Source organism: Phyllopteryx taeniolatus, chromosome 12, assembly GCF_024500385.1.
Source record: "Phyllopteryx taeniolatus isolate TA_2022b chromosome 12, UOR_Ptae_1.2, whole genome shotgun sequence".
In the NCBI taxonomy this organism is placed as follows: domain Eukaryota; kingdom Metazoa; phylum Chordata; class Actinopteri; order Syngnathiformes; family Syngnathidae; genus Phyllopteryx; species Phyllopteryx taeniolatus.
This window is the reverse complement of record NC_084513.1, coordinates 7,160,795-7,185,739: the sequence shown is the minus strand read 5'-3', so window position 1 is coordinate 7,185,739 and position 24,945 is coordinate 7,160,795. Positions and strand designations below refer to the sequence as shown.

Here is a 24,945-nt window from a genome sequence, read left to right as displayed (position 1 = left end):
TTTTTTATCTTTAGAGACCAAATATTTAATTTCAAAGGAACCCACCATTTGTTAAATGAGACATACTATGCAATATTTTCCCAATTTAAAACAGTGTCCAGGTGCCTTAATAAATAGTCTGACATACACGAACTTAAAATCCACTTGTCACACGATGGTTGAAATTTCTGTTTTAGGAGGGCAGTTCAGCTTCCATTGCTATGATGACCAATGGCAAAGGTAGGGTGTTGCGACCAGGCGAGGGCTACTCAGTGCTGCCAAGATAGCTAAGTCAAGTTTATTTATACAGCCCTTAATCACAAAAGAGACTCAAAGGGCTTCATGGGCTGACAGTTGACAAAACATCAACAACATCTCCTGGTATAGCCGCTGTCCAGGAGATGAGGATGGGAGGAGAGAGGAGGAGTGGTAGTAAAACAGGCCAAAATCCAGACGTCAAGGGGTAAGGTAGGGTGAGATACTATTCGCAAAATAGGTCTGGTTTAACCAAATGTGAGAGTGTAGAAATTAGATGCTACAATTTTTTAAATAAGCAACTAGCAACAAATATAGCAACTTTTTGTGGCATTATTGTAGACTTCTGGAGACACTGCAGCTTTGCTTACCTTTTCGCTTTGACATAATAGTTCTTCTTTGGCGTCTGGCTGTCACTTGATAATGGAAAATCTTTTGCCTACCTGCCAAATTATGGGTGGAGAAACTCAGTGTGGGGGCAGTTATTCTGTAACGCAAAATTGTGAAAGTGTGAAAAATGTTTTGTTCCCGCCACTCAGGAGTGGCCTTCTATACTTACTCAATGCTGCATTAGGTCACAAAGTCAAATGCAGAGTTTTGGTAGGTATGTAGCAATTTGTGCACGCAAAAGCAGAGAGTTATTCACTTGGTTAAACTTTGCTCTATTGCGACATCTGTGTTATTAGGGCCCAAGCACCAGGCAGTGGAATCACTGTGTTTATTAATTTTCCATTGAAAGAATTGCCTTTTGGGGGGGGGTCTCATACACGATGAAGCGCTAATTTTGGCAAATGTGTGTGTGTGTATCCTGGTGAAATGTATTTGTTTTAGGGTTTCCCAACATGACTTAAGTAGTGCACTCCAGAAAGTTCAAAAATAAGTACAGTATCCCCAAAACCTGTTTGACTGATTGATAATGGGTGGACATTAGGAGTTGAACGACTAAATATTCTTTGTAGTCGTCCATAATGTGAAGTCAAAATGTGCCAAATGTCTGGCTGGATTGAGGAACCTGTAGTGTTAATTCATTCATTCATTTTCCGTACCGCTAATCTTCACTAGGGTCGCGGGCGTGCTGAAGCCTATCCCAGCCATCATTGTGCGAGAGGTGGGGTACATCCTGAACTCGTCGCCAGCTAATCGCAGGGCATATATAAACAAACAACCATTCGCACTCACAATCACACCTACGGGCAATTTAGAGCCTTCAATTAACCTACCGTGCATGTTTTTTGGGATGTGGGAGGAAACCGGAGTACCCTGACAAAACCCAAGCAGGCAAGGGGAGAACATGCAAACTCCACACAGGCGAGGCCGGATTTGAACCCGGGTCCTTAGAACTGTGAGGCAGCTGTGCTAACCAGTCATCACCGTGCCACCTCGAGTAATTGATTATGTTATTCATAGTTTTTCACCACAGTGCAGCAGAGACCGACTTTTTGTTTTTTTTGTTTTTTTTGGCACAGGTTTCACGTAAAGACATTTCCATGGGTAGGCACAGAAACAAATAAAAACAAATAATTGAAAATACAACACACCTTTATGTGAATTATAGTTGCTCTAATTAGTGGGAGTCTTGCGCATCATGTTTCTCCTCAACAAAACAGCCGGTCTCATCTTTTGTCTATAGCATAGTGTGTTGTAAGCCGGGATATCGTAGGTGGGCTAAAAAACAAAAAATTCGCCCAAATGAGGTCCAATCGGAACCAGACATATTATTCAGATGGGTGAGGCTATATTGCCAAGCTGTTTTGCGTACGCCCTCTAATTTGGGCGTAGCATGGCGTCAAAGTTTGATGATCATTCTAAGGATTCATTATCAGGTGTCATTTTAATTGCCTAATTTTCCCTGCTCTTTGCTCTCAGGTTCCATCAGTCCCATGTTTGTGAGATTACCGTGCGGAGGCGTTGGGGTAAGTCATTACTACTACTTCAGATCTAGCATTTTACAAAAGATTTTCTGCATAATTTAGCATGGTAATCTGTCTGGTGTTACAAGTCAATCACCAAAACTACTGTATGTTGTTACGACATCAAATCAAACAGTTGATTATCCAACGTTTTTGGGGTAAACAAATCTACTTAAGTTGCTGCACCCACTCACTCTGTGTCCCCTGGCTCAATACTAATTCCATTCCATACACGCATGCACGCGTGTACACGAACACACACGCACACACAGACACACATACACAATCTTAACCACACTCGCACGCACACTGAAACACACACAAACACCGCCTCTCAAGCACCGGAGGCAACAAAAGTTGTTGCTCGCCTTTCCGCTGCGTTTGTAATTGTAACCAGATGTGTTGTGTGCATATGAGGTGTGTGCGTGCATACGTGTGTGTGTGTATTGTTTGTACCACAGTGTATTGGGATATTAGTTGAACATTTTTTTATTTTTTTTTGCCAAATTTAAAGTGTCTGTGATAGCTTTTACCTGTAAGTGTATGTGCCCCCATACACTTCCATTAACTAAGTCTTTCTTCATTTCCTCTATATGTCCAAGAACCTCCATCCTCCCCTGGCTCTCTCGCTCTCTCTCCCCTTTCTTGACCTCCTTCCCTCCCTCCGTCCCTCCCATGGGCCTTTACGGCTTGCTGTGGTGGGAACAATAAGAGCCAGAGCTCAGTTCTGCTCTTTATAATGGCAAATGGGCCTAAATTGTTGTCTTCCTGTCATACACATGCATACAAAATGCGCACGCTCGTTTACAGAGGAAAGGGGGGCCTAAATTAGGCTGTCAGCCTGTAGAGAAAAATCATTCCATCATACCATTACACTCCCACGTTAGTTTTTTTTTTGTCGTTTTTTTTGTTTTGTTTGTTTTTACCTGATGCCCTTATACATATCCCCTCTTGCCTTGATGCAAAATAGCTCCAAGACTTTGCAGTTTTCCCATACTGTTTATCCACTACAAGCTGACTTGAATGCTACCCTCGTTTCTATTGCTGCTCCAAAATGTTATAGATATTCGATATTCGTCTTTTTGGTGAAATTTCAGGGTGAACCTCAAATGCACTATAACCTTTACAGCTGAACTTAATTTCACCTTCTGTAAACTTGTGAACGTACATGTCCAACTCTTTTTTTCAGTACTTTTTGCACAATTTGCTGTTTTCCAACAAGGAGCTGAAAAGCAAAATTCACAACAGGTGTTTGATCTATTCAGTTTTACAAGGACGTTCACTTCTATGTTTCTCTGTGATCTCTCAGTATATCTGTTGCAATCTGTTGATGACACTTTGTGACACTCAGCTCAGTGTCCACTTCCTGGTTGGTGGCAAAAGTACTATTGATCAATTGTTAAATGGCATCTTTTTCTCATGATGTCAAAATGTGAACAGCATGATGAAGAGGACTGTTTAAATACCAATTTGACATTTATTGGTCCATTCATGGATCAAACACCTGGAAAAAGTACTGAAAAATTTGTACATTCAAAACTTTGGAAAAGTTCAAATTAAGTTCACCCATACAGCTTATAGTGCATTTTAGGTTCATCTGAAAATTCACCAGACTTTTTTACCCATGCCTTATTGCATGAATGTGAAGGATAGCAACAAAATGTTTATTTTCATCAGGCCCGTCACATTCATCAGTACAAACTCGAACAATTTATGCAGGTGTTAGCCTTTGGGAAAACCAACTAATAGAGTAAGCAATTATAAATCTTTAATACATAGACAGATTGGAAGGTGACGAGTGCAGCTGTCTAATTTTGTGTACCACTGGCTGAAAAAAAGGTTCTCTCTCTGAAGCAGGTTGGCAGTCTCCAGTTGGTAAGAAAAGTTTTGAGTTTACATTTGAAAGCCGCAGCAGAGCTCTGGCATCAACCGTCCACGGCGCACATTGAGTGTGTGCAGTCCAAACACAATGACACACAAATCTCCCTATTTTTTTTCCACATCCAGCTTCTTCTCCCTGTGTTCATCTGTCTGCGCTATCTACCATGCCTGATGGAGGCTTTTCATATTCTCATGCACATAACTTTGTTTACAATCTCTCGAGGTTGAAGGTACAGTATGCGGTGTGTGCATATTGGTGTTGTGATGGGGTGGTCTTGGCTTTAACCAACCATCAAAGAGGGAGGCATTTGCCATCAGAGACACTATACACGGTATTAACAATAATTAAGATTTGAAATAGTAACACTAATCATTTGAAATGTTGTCATGGTTTATCATCCCCCCCCCCCACACACACACACACAAAATACCAAGCCATCTTCAAGTAACATTGGTCATGTACTGTATCTGCCTCTCTATTTTGACAGGTGGACAGCGACACCATTTGGAATGAGGTCCATTCCTCCAGCGCAGCTCGACTGGCTGTTGGCTCGGTGGTGGAGCTCGTCTTCAAAGTAGCATCGGGAGAACTGAAGGTTAGTTCATTCAGTCATCTCTTCCAGGAAAGAAGAGACGCTTGGTTTCCTCGGTTTACGATGGTAAACGACTGTTCTGAAGGCAGCCATCTAACCCGAATTTTTACTTAGGTGGGAACGTGTCAGTCTCACTATCCTTTGTAAAGTAAAGTAATAATCACGGTCAATATTTGTGTGAAAAACACTTCTAGACAAAAGTATCAAAAAAATGAAATGAAAAACAGTAAGTACAGCAGTAACTATGCGTGACTTTTTGCGCCGCATCACCATGTATTCTTACGCAGTTGCTTAAACTAGTTCATGCAAAGCCGTTCAAACATATAGTACATATTAGCTTGTTTCCAACACAATTTAGGTTAATTAAATGACTTAATGAATACTTATTGTGCATTTACCTGTCAGTTTGTATCGTCCCCGGTGTCTGATGCCATAACTTCATCTGGTGCAAACTCATTGGCTATAGGCATGACAACGGTCCTACAACAGAAACGACAATCCATTCATCCATTTCCTGGTTGTGGGTAAATGTGTATTTCATTCATCGACAACTAATCGATCATCAAATTAATCGACAACCATTTGTCAATCGATTAATCGTAGACAAGCAACCATTCACCCTCACATTCACACCTATGGACAATTTAGAGCCTTCAATGCACGCAACATGTGGATAATGGATTATTCCTTTGCTCGCGCCCATTATGAGACAGGTTGTACCTGTTGTACTAAACATATAAACTTCAAGAAAACCCACTACAAACCCCTCAACCAGAACTAGCCCATCCCATGGTGCCCGCCAGCCAGCCTTCCTTTGTCTGTGCGGGTGGCTGCTTACTGTTTGAACCCAGCAGGGTGCCAAGCGGCACAGGGGCCCTCGCAGACGCTTACGGTCCCGACTAACAGGCCCGATTTATTGGCCCGAGGCGGCAGCCACCTGCCGAGCAGATTTCGCACTTGGCGTTGGCTTAGCACCCACATACTGCACACTAATGGCTCTGCTCAAAGGAACGGTAGTGCGCCGATTTAGCCAGATGGATTCCTCTATGTGATTTCAACGTTTGGTCGTAATTACAATTTAGTAAACATAGGGTTAGGGACTGAGCCCTGCCACGAATAATGAAGAATTGTGTGTAAATTGCTAATATACCTTAAACCATGATCCCAAAACAGTTATAATTTCAAAACTGCGTTACCCTTAAAAATAAATGCTACAGATGCTAACAACCCAACCTAAATTTAGCTCCTCCCCGACATATAAAAATGTTAGTCTCTCAGTCGAGATGTATCACTCCAACTTCTACTTCAATACTTATTTGACATCAGTTACTACTTTCCTCTTAGTCATGGCTTTGCTGCCATCTTGTGGCATCCCAAAATAAATTAATGCAGTGTTTCCCCATGTTATTGCGGTTGTTTGCACCCCAGCAAGATTGCATATTTTTAAAGTGATCATTTTTATTGGACATTAGCGTACTGTATGCTTACTGTAATGCCCCCACAGTCAGCGATGCGCTTTCATGGGTTTATTAAATGAGGGAGAACAGTAAAACACAATGAGCAGACTCACTCAAGAGCTGTTGTCGGCCACAGCTCACTCCCGACGTCACACGCCAGCCCACCAAGCCCCGCCTCTTACGGCACATGGATGTAGTCACTAAAATGCATACTGTATTTTCTATTAATTTTTATGCTTTCAATTTTCAAGTTTATATATATTTACAGTAGATTTAAAAAATGTGTTTTAATAAACAGAGGTTCACTCTAGGTTAATTCGTAAATAGCAAGGCAGTAGGCAGTAGTTCATTGAATAATAATAGTCTGACCAAGTGGTTACTATTGTAACTCTTCTTAAAAATCAACAGCAACTAGGAGAAGAAGCCCACATCTTGTGTGAATATTATGAATTTGGGGGTTAAAGTTGACTGTTATTGACTCGCCCTCAACTTAACCCGATTCTAACACATACACGCACACACATACACACACACACATGCTTACACACATGGTCATCTGAGGAGCCGAATGACCAAATTCCACCTGCGCCAACAACTGTCAGTGCCACAGGATGCCGTAAATCGTCTCTTCTCGCACCTGCGGCCGGCTCTCCCTCGCGTCCATGTCTATTTTTTTTTCTCCAAATAACGTTTCTATGCATGGCTATTTTTCTGCTACTTAGAAAAATAATGTCGTCAGTGACGCTCATCTGCTAAGTTATACAGCCGGCTTTTTAAAGCCAGCTGTACAAGTTGTCTCTGGCCTAATCTCCCGACTGGCTACTAATCCACACCAGCTGACTCAACATCATTAGTCCATCTTGGCTCACTTAACATCACCCTGGACATTTATCTCATGTCCCCAATAGCAGTTGGGAGTCCCCCAAAACACGCTTCAAGAAGAAACCTTTCTAACTCACTCTGGTGTGTGTGCGTGTGTGCGTGTCTCTATTTTTGTGTATGTTTGAGTGTGTGAGTCTTTGTGTGTGTCTGGCAGCATGTGTGTGTGTGCAAGTGTGTTTGTGTGTGCCAGAAAATTCCTGTTGTTAAAAACTGCCGGTGGCATGACTTTAAGTAAATAACTGTGTTCTCTGACAGAACGGTTTTGCGGTTGTACGACCACCTGGCCACCACGCGGAGGAGAGCACTCCTATGTAAGTAAATCATCAATATGAGTCACAACGAATTGGGTTCCCTCTCAGACCTTTCATATTACCAACACTTGTTAATGCTACTATGTTGAGAATTGAAACGTTCCACACTCATATTTAAGGAGGCATCATGTGCTTCACAATTTTAAAATAATTCCAATGCCAATACATCTTTTGTGACCATGACAACTGGGGGTAGGGCTCGGGCAGGGGTGTCAAACTCATTTTTGTCACGGGCCACATTGTAGTTATAACTTCCCTCGGAGGGCTGCTAAAACTGTGAACCCATATAATTGAAAGATTACCTCATATACTGTAATTACATACTGTATACACAACACATTGATGAATAACCAGTTTTGAAATCAGAAGCCTGTAAAAACATGTTTTTTTTTCTTTTCAAAGTGGGATTGATAACAAAAAAATGCTTGCAAATATTTCAATGGTATTACACCAGAACACAATGAGCAATTTTGATTTGCTTTCGCGGGCTACATAAAATGAGGGTGGGGGGGAGATGGACGACTATAAAGACTAGAAAAGCTTTTTCACTCATTGGGGCAGTACTTCATACAGTAAGGAGCATAACGTCAATTAGTCTGCGCATCAGTGCGCGTTGACAATTTGGCCAATTAATCAAGTACAGTATATGTACTTATATAGCAGAAGCTAAAGCTATTTGCAAATGCTAATCTGTGCATCCAACATAAGTCTGTCTCTTTCCTTTGACATGATTCACAGAGTGTAGTTTAGCTGTGGCTTGGAAATGGCAGTTTCCAAATCATGGGTGGAAAAACTCGGTGTCGGGGCGGTTATTATATAACTCACAGACACATTTTGGAAAATACATTGGTGCCTTGAGATACGAGTTTAATTTGTTCGGTGATGACTCCCATCACTAAAATGAGCTTTCCCCACTGAAATGAAATGCCATTAATCTGTTACAGCCTCCCCCCCAGAAAAAACAACAACAAAAATATTTGTAATGTTTTTTTTTTATTATAAAAATACCACTCTATAATATTGTACTTCTTAAAAACATACAGTAATAATGTAATTAAATATAATGTAAAAAATGAAACAGTTTTTACCACATTTTTTGCTTCACTTTTGCTTCATTGTGCTGCTCCTTCTGGTATGTGTGCTTTGGCCACCTGGGGGAAGTATAATTCAGACATACAGATATACTTTACTTTCCTCAGTAAGCCGCAGTAATATTAATTGTTTTTCACAGAGGATAGTGTTTATGGCTAAGAATATTGTTATATTGTCTGTCTGCATGTGTTGTTGCATCGTTTGAGCTCAAATATATGTCTTACAAGGTTTTTTTTTTTCATTAATTGCCAAACTGCTGCTTGTTGTGAAGTGAGTTAATTTGGATTCAGTGCAACTATACAGCAATGTCTGCATGTGCATTCAATACAAACACTGTAATACAAAAAAAAAAAAAAAACTCAAATAATAGAAGTTATTAAAAATGTTACCTTGCTCTCTCACTTACCTCCATCCTCAGGGGATTCTGTTATTTCAACTCAGTGGCCATAGCAGCCAAGCTCCTGCAGCAGAGGCTCAATGTCAGCAAGATCCTAATTGTGGACTGGGTAAGTTCCACATAAAACACACAGTGGACTTTGGGTTGCAAAGCCGCCTGATTGGCTCATGAGCGACAACAAAAATGTGAAAATGCACCATTTGTTTTCCATTTAAACAAGTTCTATATAGTCTTTCAAACAAAATATCATTAAACCATTATTTTTCAGCCTTTATTGCAGCACTTCGTACCCAGCCAATACATATTTTTTTCACGCAGTGTGCGTGGTTCGGCAACTAGTTTTCATCAGTGGCTAAACACTCAGCCACTGGTTTTGCGGCAATTAAAATTTTTAAACGTTAATTCACTGTTGCACAATGTAACGTCACAGATTACAGCCAATTAAAATACAGATTAGCTTTCACACAGCAAAAAATACATACAGGTTTTAAGATCGCGAGACCCAGTTGGCCACCGCAAAGCCATACAAATACAGTATATACAGTATTCATATATTGCATTTTACAAAAACACTTCACTATATTTATGATTTCATATCTACCTGTGGATAAAATAATGAAGCTTGCAGTCACTGTCGCCAAAATGCACACAAGCGATGTACGTAGTGCACCGGGTACATTCAAGTGAATGGGGACGAGGCCTATATCCCCACTCTTGCTTTTATTTTCACCCACGTACTCTCTCTGGAGCAATCTGCTTTGCCCTTGACTGTTACTCTATCTTGTTATGGTTTAACAAAAGTGATACAGTACAATAAACTGTATATAGAGCCTCAAAGGCCTTTACAGGCTCCCAGTTTACCATCGCAAGTGTTCCATAGATCAAATCGCTCAATGTGGGTCTGAGTCGTCAACTGTTATTCTTTTGCGACGGTCCATTCCAAGTCAGTTTTAGCCACATTGCACGGTGTGTGGCAGGCCATACTTCCTTGACACCAATTGCACCTCTCCTATTGCATAATGCATTTGGCAGCATCTTGTATAGGTGAGTTTTTCAGCAAATAACTGAGGATAGGTTCCACAGAAAAAAACACAAATTTGTAAATTTGCGAATAGCGCACTGCGTTTAGGCGGGGCTTCACTGTTCAAGGCTACCACTGAACATTTCTATAACACAATTAATAACTGCTAATAAGCTTCTCATGTTTTTTTTTCTTAAAATGCCCTGCACTTTTCTCTAGTTGTGTAACAGTTCGCAAAACACAAACACAATCATAAACAGATGACTCGCGACATATTTGCTGGACTTGTTGTCCAGAGTGCTTTGAAGAGTGCATGACAAAACCGCGGTTGTGTCTAGGTGGAGCACGGTCCTGGCTGCTCGTGGCTATTCTCAGAAGCCTTTGAAGGGCCTTTTCATTTCCTCTCTGTCTGTCGGTCTGTCTGTTACTGGACAAGTTGTTCCTCCAGCACATTGTCATGCCACTCTGCCACCAGACAACGAGAATGTTTTGGGGTTGAGTGTATTAAAGCGTTCTTGTGTAATAGACACTTGAGTCTTTTAATAGACACCATATTGTTGACCATCCCTTTTTTAAAAATTTGTAACAGGCTACAGTTACCGTAGTCCTTGTCCTCTGTCTTTGTCTCTGTACAAGCCATTTGTATTGCATATCTCATGAGGAATCACTGTTTATTATCATTCTTCTGACTATTACTAAGCTTTTACGGGGCCTCAGAATACCCAGGAATAAGCATTTTTGCCTCATGGTGGAAATGTATGTATTTTAGAGGTTCAGAACACATGCCCCCCCTGCTCCTGGAAAGGAAAGTTGTGCCCCCTAGAAAGTTAAAAAAGAAAAAAATCAGACCCCGACACCAGTTTTCGTGTTTGACAAGAAATGATGTTGACATGTCTATCATAACAGGACACATGAAAAAGTCTCAAAGACCCATGCTTGAAATTTAAAAAGCAAGTAGGCAATTTTGGTTTGAAGCAGCCATTTTAGGCGAATTCCAGTACTATAATGAGCTCCTGATCGGGAATTCGTCCAAATGAGCCACAATCTGAACCAGTTATTCTTGACCAGAGATTCTCAAAGTGTGTGTAATGTTACAGTATCTTACAAGAATATTAAATATACTGTACTTTTTAGGGGGAAAAAAAGTTTAGTTTACTATACTACGTTACTATATCTGAGTGTCAGTCATGATGGTGGTACGTGAAGAGCGAAGTATTTTTTTAGGTAGTACATAGTGTAAACGGTTCAAGAACCACTGTTTTAGACAGATGGGCCACTCTCAAAGCTGTCAAAGCTTTTTTTTACAGTGCTGTTTAATGTTGTCAGAGAATAGGATCAAAGTTTTATACTCAGATGTGCTCCGGGGAATGTTAGAAAAAAATTAACTGCCGAAATGACAGTCTCAAAAACGCACACATGAAATTGAACAGGGACTTTGACGAACTCCTGATGGGACACTTGTCCAAATGAGCCCCAACTGGAGGAATGTATCCTTGATACAGATGAGTGATGCTCAATTTTAAAACTTTTTTGCCTACGTCATCTAATGTGGGAAGAACATGGCTTCAAAGTTTGATGATCATCTCGACGATTTGTCATGAAAATAAAGACCGCGAGGGTCCCTTCTTACTTTATTTTGTCTTTAGTACCCAAAACTGACTCTTTATTTTTTTCAAAACCAGGATGTTCACCATGGCAATGGGACCCAACAGGCCTTCTACACTGACCCCAGTGTTCTTTACCTGTCGTTGCATCGCTACGATGACGGCAACTTTTTCCCTGGAAGCGGAGCTCCCGATGAGGTACCGCTCTTGACCCCCTCTGTTCAACGAAGGTGTTTTAAAAAATTTAGTTATCCATTAATTCATCACTGACTCAAGTGTCTGCTGAACAACTTTAGGTTGGCAGCGGCCCTGGTACTGGCTTCAATGTGAATATGGCCTTCACTGGAGGACTTGAACCTCCCATGGGTGATGCAGAGTACTTGGCAGCATTCCGGTAAGATTCTGTTTGAGAACTATATTTCTTTTCTTGTGAAAATGATGTCATGCAAGTGAACGACCTTTTACCCCATCCCATATAATCCTGAGGCAATGGCAAGTACGGCTTTCATCACCATGACGACCAATGGCACAACTAGGAGGCTAGAGTCGGAGCCCAGAGTGTATAAAGAAACAAGCACATATAAAGACAATAAAAGCATTTTCCCTCGTGGAGGCATCACTTCATACACTACACATCATACACTTATCAACTACTGTGCAGATATGTGTATGTGGCGCATGCAACAGACTCATCCGCAAACAAAAATACCCACCAACTCCCACCGTGTTGACAAGTTCACCAGGCAATACATTTCTGTGTTTGCTGCCTATCAGAACCTAACACTGTTAGCTAATGCTTATCTTTGCCTCCAATTAAACTTAATGCAGCTCTGCTTGCATACATCCATCCATCCATTTTCTACCGCTTATCCGGGTCGGGTCGCGGGGGCAGTAGCTTCAGCAGGGACGCCCAGACTTCCCTCTCCCCAGCCACTTCATCCAGCTCTTCCGGGGGGATCCCGAGGCGTTCCCAGGCCAGCCGAAGGATGTAGTCTCTCCAGCGTGTCCTGGGTCGTCCCCGGGGTCTCTTCCCGGTGGGACATGCCCGGAACACCTCACCAGGGAGGCGTCCGGGAGGCATCCGAATCAGATGCCCCAGCCACCTCATCTGGCTCCTCTCAATGCGGAGGAGCAGCGGCTCTACTCTGAGATCCTCCCGGATGACCGAGCTTCTCACCCTATCTCTAAGGGAGAGCCCGGACACCCTGCGGAGGAAACTCATTTCGGCCGCTTGTATCCGGGATCTTGTTCTTTCGGTCACGACCCACAGCTCATGACCATAGGTGAGGGTAGGAACGAAGATCGACCGGTAAATTGAGAGCTTCGCCTTTCGGCTTAGCTCTTTCTTTACCACAACGGACCGATACAAAGTCCGCATCACTTCAGACGCTGCACCGATCCGCCTGTCGATCTCCCGTTCCATTCTTCCCTCACTCGTGAACAAGACCCCAAGATACTTGAATTCCTCCACTTGGGGCAGGATCTCATCCCCGACCTGGAGAAGGCATGCCACCCTTTTCCGACTGAGGACCATGGTCTCAGATTTGGAGGTGCTGATTCTCATCCCAGCCACTTCACACTCGGCTGCGAACTGCTCCAATGAGAGTTGGAGGTCACGGCTTGATGAAGCCAACAGAACCACATCATCTGCAAAAAGCAGAGATGCAATACTGAGGCCACCAAACAGGACCCCCTCTACGCCTCGGCTGCGCCTAGAAATTCTGTCCATAAAAGTTATGAACAGAATCGGTGACAAAGGGCAGCCTTGGCGGAGTCCAACCCTCACCGGGAACGAGTCCGACTTACTGCCGGATATGCGGACCAAACTCTGACTCCGGTCGTACAGGGACCGAACAGCCCGTATCAGGGGGTTCGGTACCCCATACTCCCGAAACACTCTCCACAGGACTCCCCGAGGGACACGGTCGAACGCCTTGTCCAAGTCCACAAAACACATGTAGACTGGTTGGGCGAACTCCCATGCACCCTCGAGGACCCTGCCGAGGGTGTAGAGCTGGTCCACTGTTCCACGGCCAGGACGAAAACCACACTGCTCCTCCTGAATCTGAGATTCGACTTCCCGACTGACCCTCCTCTCCAGCACCCCTGAATAGACCTTACCAGGGAGGCTGAGCAGTGTGATCCCCCTGTAGTTGGAACACACCCTCCGGTCCCCCTTCTTGAAAGGGGGACCACCACCCCAGTCTGCCAATCCAGAGGCACTGTCCCCGATGTCCACGCGATGTTGCAGAGGCGTGTCAACCAGGACAGCCCCACAACATCCAGAGCCTTTAGGAACTCCGGGTGAATCTCATCCACCCCCGGGGCCCTGCCACCGAGGAGCTTTTTAACTACCTCGGTGACCTCAAACCCAGAGATAGGAGAGCCCACCTCAGAGAACCCACACTCTGCTTCCTCATGGGAAGGCGTGTCGGTGGAATTGAGGAGGTCTTCGAAGTATTCTCCCCACCGACTCACAACGTCCCGAGTCGAGGTCAGCAGCGCCCCATCCCCACTATACACAGTGTTGGTGGTACACTGCTTTCCTCTCCTGAGACGTCGGATGGTGGACCAGAATTTCCTCGAAGCCGTCCGGAAGTCTTTCTCCATGGCCTCACCGAACTCCTCCCATGCCCGGGTTTTTGCTTCAGCGACCACCAGAGCTGCATTCCGCTTGGCCAGCTGGTACCCATCAGCTGCCTCAGGAGTCCCACAGGCCAAAAAGGCCCGATAGGACTCCTTCTTCAGCTTTACGGCATCCCTCACCGTTGATGTCCATCAACTGGTTCAGGGATTGCCGCCACGACAGGCACCGACCACCTTACGGCCACAGCTCCGGTCGGCCGCCTCAGCAATGGAGGCGCGGAACATGGTCCACTCGGACTCGATGTCCCCCGCCTCCCCCGGAACATGAGCAAAGTTCTGTCGGAGGTGGGAGTTGAAACTCCTTCTGACAGGGGATTCTGCCAGACGTTCCCAGCAGACCCTCACAATACGTTTGGGCCTGCCACGTCGGACCGGCATCGTCCCCCACCATCGGAGCCAACTCACCACCAGATGATGATCAGTTGACAGCTCCGCCCCTCTCTTCACCCGAGTGTTCAAGACATGCGGCCGCAAGTCCGATGACACGACCACAAAGTCGATCATCGAACTGCGAACTAGGGTGTCCTGGTGCCAAGTGCACATGTGGACACCCTTATGCTTGAACATGGTGTTCGTTATGGACAATCCGTGACGAGCACAGAAGTCCAATAACAGAAGACCGCTCGGGTTCTGATCGGGGGGGCCGTTCCTCCCAATCACGCCCTTCCAGGTCTCACTGTCATTGCCCACGTGAGCATTGAAGTCCCCCAACAGAACAATGGAGTCCCCAGCGGGAGCGCTCTCCAGCACCCCCTCCAAGGACTCCAAAAAGGGTGGGTACTCTGAACTACTGTTTGGTGCATAGGCACAAACAACAGTCAGGACCCGTTCCCCCACCCGAAGGCGGAGGGAGGCTACCCTCTCGTCCACCGGGGTGAACCCCAACGTACAGGCGCCAAGCCGGGGGGCAATAAGTATACCCACACCTGCTCGGTGCCTCTCACCATGGGCAACTCCAGAGTGGAAGAGAGTCCAACCCCTCTCGAGAGGACTGGTACCAGAGCCCAAGGTGTGTGTGGAGGCGAGTCCGACTATATCGAGTCGGAACTTCTCGACCTCACACACCAGCTCGGGCTCCTTCCCTGCCAGAGAGGTGACATTCCACGTCCCTAGAGCCAGCTTCTGTAGCCGGGGATCGGATCGCCAAGGTCCCCGCCTTCGGCCACCGCCCAGCTCACACTGCACCCGACCCCTATGGCCCCTCCCACAGGTGGTGAGCCCATGGGAAGGGGGACCCACGTTACTCTTTCGGGCTGTGCCCGGCCGGGCCCCATGGTGCAGGCCCGGCCACCAGGCGCTCGCCTTCGAGCCCCACCACCAGGCCTGGCTCCAATGGGGGGCCCCGGTGGCCGCGTCCGGGCAAGGGAAAACGAAGTCCATTGTTTGTCGTCATCACTAGGGGTCTTTGAGCCGTGCTTTGTCCGGTCCCTCACATAGCACCTCTTTGTCATGGGTGACCCTGCCAGGGGCATAAAGCCCCAGACAACTTAGCTCCTAGGATCACTGGGACACACAAACCCCTCCACCACGACAAGGTGACGGCTCAAGGAGGGGTGCTTGCATACATTTATTTAAATTAGCCTTACTGTTACATAACATAACTTCAGAAGGGCTCACTCACATACACATTTTCAGAAATTGGCAGGTTACTAAATATTAACTTGGTTGTTTAATTGTACACTTGGCGTCTGAGCATGACCCTTCATAGACTCCACTATTTGTATAAAAGCAGATCAAATTTCAATTTTGCCTAATATGTCACCTGTAAGTATATTTATAACCTAACAGACACACGAAGTCCACATTGGTGGAGGTGTCTAAAAGAAGTATGTGATTTCTATTGGTTTCAATGCTCTCTGATAACGACTCAATGGTTCTTAAACGACAGATATCAAACCAACAGTTGGCTGTCTTTTAGCAGCTTTCAGGCACGCAATCTCCTGGAAGCGCACCATATCTTTTTAACGCTTGCCAGACCCCGCTGCGATCGCCCTCTCAATCATTTTTATCCTCGTCTTTATCAGCATGTGCGCCAATGGCAGCTGCCTAAATCAGATCTATCAAACTGCTCTGCTTTGTGGTCAAAAGGTGATACTATAATCCAGATAGTGTGATGTGATAAAATTGTTTATATTCAATGTAATACATTAAAGTATGCACACCACCTTTACTAGGGATAGGAATCAAAAACCACTGCTTTTCGATAAGCTTTTTCGTCTCTTGAGAATCTTTGAGAAGTAAGTCCCCTGCTTTTTTATTTTTTAAGATAGCTTTACAGATTATGAGTGCATACTGAATATGCTCCTATCTCCTGGGCTGAATTGAAGATATTAAATAGTTAAAGCAAACAAGCCCATTTGTTTTACTTAATTCCATCACCCAATAAGAATCGATGAGATTCGATAAGGAATCGGATCGAGAAGCAGTACATTGTCCCTCTATAACAAATTAAGGGAAAAAAAAGAAAGATAATGGAATCAGAATTGCTAAATTCTCATCAATTCCCGTCCCTAACCTTTAATGAATCAGTTACAGGGTAGTATGAGTTTTGATATAACTGTCGTGCTCAACATAAAACCCCAACTCATTTGTAAGAAAACCTCGAGTTTCCTTTCATTCATTCATTAATTTTCCGTACCACTTATCCTCACTGGGGTCGCGGGCATCCTGGCGCTTATCCTAGCTGACTCTGAGCGAGAGGCGCGGTACACCCTGAACTCGTCGCCAGCCAATCGCAAGGCACTTATAAACAAACAACCACTCTCACTCACATTCACACCTACGGGCAAATTAGTCTTCAATTAACCTACCATGCATGTTTTTGGAATGTGGGAGGAAACCGTAGTACCCGGAGAAACACACAGGCACGGGGAGAACATGCAAACTTCACACAGGTGAGGCCGGATTTGAACCTGGGTCCTCAGAACTGTGAGGCAGATGTGCTAACCAGTCGTCCACCCTGCACACCACAATATTTTTATGTCATACAGTATGTACTACAAAATAGTCCCACAAATGTGGGCCACTGATTCCAAATGAATGTGAGTGGAATCTGAAAATTGTTCTCGTGTTCACTGAAAAATTTATCAAAATAATTCTTTTCAAAGGAGTTACAATTGAAAGTCTAAATGTGGACAGGCATTGCTCAAACCTGTGACAAAGGGTGGCGATGAATGGCAAATAGGATAGGGCAGGACAGGTGGGAGTTGCTATGCAGTGCGAATGACCCCTGTAAACAATGTGAGTGCCATCGAAAGGACACGGTACAATCGTGCTCAAGAATATTGGCACCCCAGGGGTAGCATGACTGTATAGTCATATTTACTCAATAACTCATTGACTGCCAGCCATTTTCAGAGCAGAGTTCCCATATTGTCAGCCGTTTTAGAGCATTTAGACTGACCCACAGAATATTGTATTTTGCGACTATGTAAGCACCAAACCTACCAAAAGAAAGAATACACTTTCTTCTTTCACCAGAAAAAAAGTTTGTTTCTGCCTTTTTCCATTCTTAAGTAATCAGCAGTAGAACATGGGTGGGTTTTATCACAAACACCACTTTCTGCCCAAACAAGTGTCTAAAACAAGCTTTTTGTAAAAAGAAACATGTCAAGCAGAACAAAGACTTGGATACTAATTTATTTTTGCGTTAGTGATACCTCAAGCTATAAAACAAGAAAGACATTACCATAATAATTATTTATTTACCGATACCGCTACATAATTATGGAACGCGCCATGAGCGATGGTGACTCATCACATGGCTCAAATTGAACGTCAGTAGCTTTTTTACATGCCATTCACGCCATGAACTGCATCATCTTTTCTCACGATTGCGATGTACACGATATATTACCTACCATGACACATAACTCTGATCTTACCGTATGTAAACTTGCTCTGTTCAAGTGTGCGATACCTAAACTTGTCCTACATCCAACGTGTTGGCATTTCTCTTCCTCATAATGGACACGACAAGCTGAAATTCACCCCTTAATCTTGATCTTCAACTCGAAAGCTGTGCTAATTTCAAATCCAATTCGCTGAAACAGCGCCATCTCAGGGATCTTTTAATCATTTGTTGTTTGCCAACTTGATGTTCACAAAAAAGATGGACGCCACCCTCCTCCATGCCTTCCTGTTGAAAGACATACTGCAGCCCTTCAACAAAAATATGTATTGTATGCCATTATAAATAATGGACATCAGAATGGATTAGCATGTGGCTGCACTTATACAGTGTGAATGCGACATATGTAATCATTGCTTACTTTATGAGGTTCATTTGGAAGAGGGACAGTGAGCTTTAAGGTGGGAGAACATCATTCTATAGGACTGCAAAATAATTTTTTTTTTTTGGGAACTCACACAACAATCCTGTCTCCCCTGTCTTCCCCTATTTTCTCTCTTTCTTTTTGGGATGCATGCCTGCTAGCCCCATACCTTCCTCTCCTAGCACTGCCCTGTGCCACGTTGCTTTTGCAGGGATCAAGTTTGAGCCGCAAGAAAAGCACAGAGAAAAAAGATAAGAATATTGGTTCTAATGAAAACCAGAAGCACTCTCTCACTCTCTCACTCTCTCATTCTCTCTCTCTCTCTTGCGCTCTCTCTCTCTATCCCTGTCTCTCACTCTCTCTTTCTTTCACTTACCTCCTTTCACTTGCTCAATGAGAGGGGAGGAGAATTAAACTTAATTCAAAACAGCTCTCCTCCGAACCAGATGACATGGCTTTGAAGTGTTAGTGTGCATGTGAGTGACTTTTTTTTTTTAACTCTTATTCCCTCTCTCGTCTCCCACTCTACTCCACTTTTTTATGAACGGAGGGGGAAGCCCTGAAGCTTTTGCAATTTAACTTTTTGTTGGCAGCTTTTGGTGGACTTTATATATACCAAAGCAGTTTTTTTTTGCACACATTAAAAGATTATTAAATGAGCCTACAGTACAGTACATGTTCTTATAACTAATATCAGCCTCACAAGGGTCAATGGATCCCTCAGTGGAAATGAAATATTAGTTCTAAAGTTATATTTATCTAATCGTATTAGATTGTGACTGATGGTGTAATGGACAGGTGTCAACCTCAAGGTTCAGGGACCAGATCTATCCTGCCAAATCTATTTGGGCAGTGATAGAAATTCATATTTGTATACTTAATGTTTTTTGCTATAATCTTGACCAAAATTGCAAATTTCCCTCACTTTAACAACGATGACAGATAGTAAGCATTTTTTGTAACGCCCTCAACCCTTTTTAAATAATATTGAACAATAGTTGAACAAATTGTTTCCCCAAATGTAGTTCACCACCAGTTTGAGAAATTTTATGGCCGGCGCTCTGCCACAATCTGTAATTCAAGCTATCAATGGCAAGTTTCTTTCAACAGAATCTGTTCTTGACAAGCTATGCAGCGGAAGGCCTGCTACTGCTAACACGAATGAAAACTGAACTTCACGTAAACTGGCTTTGTGCGAACACTGCTCTAGGAGTTTGGTGTGTTCGTCACTGGTGGTAGTTGCCGGCCTTGTGCCGTGTGGTTTGTCAATAGCAAATCCTGTTTTGAGAAGCTTGCCATGGATAGTGTAAATTGTACTACGCGTTGGACCAGTGCGACGGCCATAGTTTCTCAAACTGGCGCTAAACTGCAGTCGGAGACAGAAAAACGTAGTCCCAACAATTTTATCACTGTGCTGCAATGTCAATTGGTAAGCCTTGGACAAGGGAATGATATACAAAAACTGCAAAGCCTAATCTGTCAATTGCTGATGGTCGCACTTCTGTCCTAATAATACCCGGAATGAAATGGGGAGGGGGGCGGGGGACTTTTGGGACACCCTACATTATTTGGTGTTGATACGTTTTTATGGTTTCACACAGTACATAATACATGATACATGATAATGTTGGTCCGATACTTGGATAGCTAAGTGTTTTTTTTTTAGGTGGTACTTGGTGTAAAAGGTTTGAGAACGACCGGTATAGGGCACTACATTTTTGCTGGGCATATTCAAATGTGATGGGTCAATTGTAAACAGAATTACTGTAGTACAAGCCATCTTATTACATTTAGTGTTGGTGACCCATACGTTGTACATGTGGCACGTGCAACGGACTCAAACACAAATTTCATACGTGATGGGTGGGCAGACATCCAGGGATCTAACTATTTTTATACAAGCAGTTAAAAAGTCAAGCATATAAAAATGGCAATAATAGATCATTTTAACCCATAATAAGATACATGGTCTTTGAATCATGCACTATTAGTTTTCCTTAAAAATTCTGTCTTCCCCTCACCTGCCAGTCTGCAAAGTGATTGCTGTAGCTTTTTTAAAGTTTTTTTAAAAGGTATTATTCAGGTGGGGTGGGAGGCACGAGTGATTACACCAGCTGTTTTTGTCATCAGGACCAGAACTGTCTCCATGTGTGCTCAAGGTTGGAAGAGGTGGACGGAAGAGTTCCGAGTAAATGTGGCGGTCAAGGTTTTCCCTGTGCGTCGCGTGTCGGTCCAAATTAACACCTGGTGGAGTCGCAAAGGAAAAGGGCTGAGTTGCTCCGTGGATGATGCAACAGATTGTGCCAACGTATACATTTGTTAATAGTGCGTTCCCTTTTAGACTTCTGTCGTGATTCATCTTTATCATCATGGGTGACTCATTCAGATATTTCTGTTAGGATCCACCCCTATTGCTGCCTTCAGTCTAATTAGACTAATTTACTGAGATGCCCCTGTAATTGTTTATCCCATTGTTGTTAATCTTCTTCACACAACTGTTTATTTTCCAAGGTTACCTGATGCAACAACATACCCAATCTGTGAATCCCCAAAAGCTCCCTAATACTACCTTGTTCCTCACCGCGACAGCTGTATGAATGTTAGGTTGTGGTGGTGGTGATGGGGGTGTGCTGTGGTGTCCCCAGTGTAGGGTTGTAATTTGGTGGTGAACAAAAGTCGAAAAGCAACGGTGGCCCCCGGAGTTAAGAACACGGCGCTCATCCGCAAACGGCAAACTGTCACCATGCTGCTAAGGCCTTTTTAAACTATAGAGGACCTACACTGGAATCCTGTGGTACTCTGTACTCTGTAACAACATTACACTCCTAAATGTCCCACACCCCGTCCCACCTCTTTAAAAAAAATTTGTGTTCAGAGCCCTAGCCACTAAAAGTCTCCGGGAACCACGTGTTTAGCCCTGTGGTAGCAATTTACGAAGCAAATAAAACATCAATGGTAAATCATGGTAAGCAAAAAACTGTAACGCACTATATGGTTTTATGAAAAAAAATGTTGGTCCCCATTGGTTTGTGCCAGTGCTATTGAAATTCTGATGTTGAAACTCCACTTATTAATACATAATTGAGTCCTTTTTTTTTTTCTACCTGTACTGCGTATATACTGTAACACTCAATGTAAGCACTCCATGAGCTGCATGTCAACAAACAGTTGTCATTCACCACACCCATCCACTTTTAGAAGTATCTTCTGTACTTTACACACATGCAATTATAACTGCCCTTGGTCTCCTTTCTACTTAAGGAGCTTGTATTACCGCCTCCAAATTTTCAAAATTACCATTTCTAGAAAGTCGTGCGGTGACTTTCACTTCCGTGCACACATACTGCACACTCTATTCCTGTGAGTGTGTTTTTGCTTAAAAAACTATTTAGAGACAGACAAAAACTGAATTATTGCTGTTCCTCATCTCTATCAGTTCTCTGTAAATCTGTCTGAATGTTCAGCAGTGACTTTTACCTCACTTGACAGAAGAACTTAAAAATTCCAGGCAGTTTGAGCCCATCAAAAGGGAATATCATAAATTTTTTGGGGTCATTATTTGCTGATCCGGACTTTGTGGTTTTGATTGCACTCAGGAATGGCTGGAGTGACAGTTCTTTTCTCAGGAAATGTTGTGTTTCTTGGACCATTTGGTGTTTGGCCTTGTCAGCGGCCGTATCATTCAGCCAGCCTTTTCACATGAATACTACAAAAATAACTACTAATGAAATACGGCCAGATAGGACCGAACAGAAAAAGTTAGTCGGACCACTTCTCATCGGGTGGAACCATATTTGAGATTATTAGTTGCTACACCTGCCATATATTGTACATGCTGTACATTTTTTACAAAATAACGTTATGTACAGATCAAATTTTTGTATTAACAGAAGCAATACAGAACAGCATTGTTTAAAATCTCTCCATTTGCATTGTCGTTTCTGCTTGTAGGACGGTGGTGATGCCAATAGCAAATGAGTTTGCGCCTGACGTAGTTCTGGTATCTTCTGGTTTTGACCCAGTAGATGGACATGCTCCACCTCTTGGAGGATACACACTGACTGGCAAATGTAAGTACAAAAATGAAACCAATTTATTTGTTTTGGTTGAAATCTGCCGGCACGGTGGGCGACTGGTTAGCACATCTGCCTCACAGTTCTGGGGACTGGGGTTCAAATCCCGGCCCCGCCTGTGTGGAGTTTGTATATTCTCCCTGTGCCTGGGTGGGTTTCTCCAGGCACTCCGGTTTCCTCCCACATCCCAAAAATATGCGTGGTAGGTTGATTGAAGACACTAAATTGCCCGTAGGTGTGAATGTGAGTGCGAATGGTTGTTTGTTTCTATGTGCCCTGCGATTGGCTGGCGACTGGTTCAGGGTGTACCCCGCCTCCCGCCCAAAGATAGCTGAGATCGGCTCCAGCAGCCCGTGACCCTAGTGAGGATAAGCGGTAAAGAAAAAGGATCGATGGTTGAAATCTAAACTAATTATATGATTATGATATTGTGTTTCATTTAATATTCTAATATACATTAGTCTCTGTTTCCAAAATCTAACCTCTATCTAACAATAAGCCAGAAACTGATTTTATTCTAAATAAAAGCTATGGTTCTTTTAAATTTAATTACAGTAGTCTATTTACGACTGTACCAACATGAAACATTTTTCAGATCATGAATGGCACATCATGTACTAGTTTGCGCAGCGGACTAAGAATACATTGTCACAAGTTAGTGGCATACTTACTGTTTTTATTTCATTGTGTTATATTTAAACTATAATTATAAATTGCGCCTATAATTATGCTCAGTTAATGCCTTACGCTGTTCCATTTGATTTGTTTTGTATTTTGTCCATCCATCCATCCATTTTCGGAGCCGCTTATCCTCACTAGGGTCGCGGGAGTGCTGGAGCCTAGCCCAGCTATCTTCGGGCAGCAGGCGGGGTACACACTGAACTGGTTGCCAGCCAATCGCAGACTTAGAAGTATTTTTCATAAAAATATTTACTGTAATTCTAACTTTACTATTGCGTTAGCGTAGTTTAGTGGTAGACAAATTCGGGTTACGTCGCCACTGTAGGAATGGGTCTCCTTCGTAAATCGAGGACCCTGGGGGTAGAGACTTGAGTAAATCCATATATTGAAATTCCTCTTATGAATAGATCAAAAGCTTTGACCAGACTAAACACAAGGCGTCATATAGCTATTAGCATGAAACCTGCCTCGTATTACGGGACGTTTTAAGCCCCTATAAATCCACATTACACCTTTCTTCCTCTCCTTGATTGTTACCCTTATTTTAATCCATGCCCTGACCCCCTTTTCTTTCTCTTTTTCTTTCATCAATTTCCAAAAAGGAAGTGAGAGCTTAATTGACCTCCCCAACTCATACCTCCCCCCCCTTCCTTTTTCTTCTCTTGGCTTGTCATTTCCTGTGCATCCAGGTTTCGGCTACCTGACCAGGCAGCTGATGGGTCTGGCAGGCGGTCGACTGGTACTCGCCCTGGAGGGAGGCCATGACCTCAAAGCCATATGTGACGCGTCTGAAGCCTGCGTCTCCGCTCTGCTCGGCAACGAGGTAAGATGAGAGCCAGGCTTGAGAGGGAGGGATGGAGAGAGGGGGATACTGTCTAAAAAAATATCCTTACAAAATACTCACCGACTGTCTTGCTTACAATCAATTTTTGCGTAGCTAGATTAATCCTCCCACTACATCTATTGTGGGCTTAATTTTAAACACTGTCACTGGATAAATGATAGTAATAACCTTAAATGCAAAGTTGCGATGTTGTGATGAAGTGCTCTAGTTTTTTAGTTTCTTAGGCAATCGTAAGAATTTTGAAATATTTTCGGGGAGGGTGAATTAAGCCTAGCCACAAAGTAAAATATGTATCCTGTAAGTAGTGACGAACTTTGAAGATTTTATGCATTTTTTTTTTCACAACTTAAAAAAGTTCCCAGGTGTTTTTTTTTTCGTTTTTTTTTTAAATAGCCCAAGGATCAATAATAAAACCCATGTTACACTTTTAAGTCTCCTGAAACTTATCCTGTTTTGACGGGGTGGTCCTGTCTCCTGAAAAAGGGCAAGAAGTTGAACGAGGCAAGCGGTTTCTACTTGCAGAAGCAAAGCCCAGTATGTGGAAAAAGGCGAGCACCTATAAAGAACAGAAAATTATTGTCATTGGTGGAGGCTTCATTACACTTTTTACACTTTTAACAATTATTGTGCTTACTAACGTGTCGACAACTTCACCCAGAAATCAGTTATGTGCCGCTTATTGCTAACGCCATCCTGCGCATCCAACAAAACTTAATGCACCTCTGCTTACCTTTTGGCTTTGACATGATAGTGTTTCAGATATTGAGATAGTGTAGTCTGGCTATGGCTTGTAATTGGCGGAACTTGGTGTCACAATTGGCGTTACAATTCATCAATATTCAGAAGGGGTCACTTTCAGACACATTTGCAAAAATTGGCAGATACTTGGTTCTCTAATTTCACACTTGATGGGTGGACAGGCACTCCAGAGACCCAACTTTCTGTACACAAGCCATTCAATTTTCTGCAATATATCCTCTTTAAAGATTATGCTGAACTCCAACATACAGATAGAGTCCTTCACTCTGACAGGGAGTCAGCAGAG

At 43.3% G+C, this 24,945-nt stretch overlaps 1 protein-coding gene and 1 long non-coding RNA gene across 10 annotated transcripts in view; one reads left to right on the top strand and one right to left on the bottom strand.

The window, feature by feature from the left end:
- hdac4 (histone deacetylase 4) overlaps positions 1 to 24,945 on the top strand; it is a 148,514-nt gene that overhangs the window by 105,884 nt on the left and 17,685 nt on the right. For 7 of the 9 annotated variants that reach the window (XM_061791727.1, XM_061791726.1, XM_061791729.1 and 4 more), the window contains 8 exons: positions 2,101 to 2,147; positions 4,514 to 4,621; positions 7,213 to 7,268; positions 8,779 to 8,866; positions 11,461 to 11,580; positions 11,679 to 11,776; positions 22,254 to 22,372; positions 23,746 to 23,879. In XM_061791727.1, coding sequence (XP_061647711.1) covers positions 2,101 to 2,147; positions 4,514 to 4,621; positions 7,213 to 7,268; positions 8,779 to 8,866; positions 11,461 to 11,580; positions 11,679 to 11,776; positions 22,254 to 22,372; positions 23,746 to 23,879 — 770 coding nt within the window. Of the gene's footprint in view, positions 1 to 2,100; positions 2,148 to 4,513; positions 4,622 to 7,212; positions 7,269 to 8,778; positions 8,867 to 11,460; positions 11,581 to 11,678; positions 11,777 to 22,253; positions 22,373 to 23,658; positions 23,880 to 24,945 lie in introns of those variants that run through there. The other 2 variants (XM_061791731.1, XM_061791732.1) reach the window with 2 other exon arrangements.
- On the bottom strand, positions 4,648 to 8,855 carry LOC133486485 (uncharacterized). The gene is made up of 3 exons (XR_009791040.1): positions 8,767 to 8,855; positions 8,357 to 8,419; positions 4,648 to 5,098 (listed from the first exon to the last, which is right to left on the bottom strand). It is a non-coding gene; the product is annotated as an uncharacterized LOC133486485 (long non-coding RNA).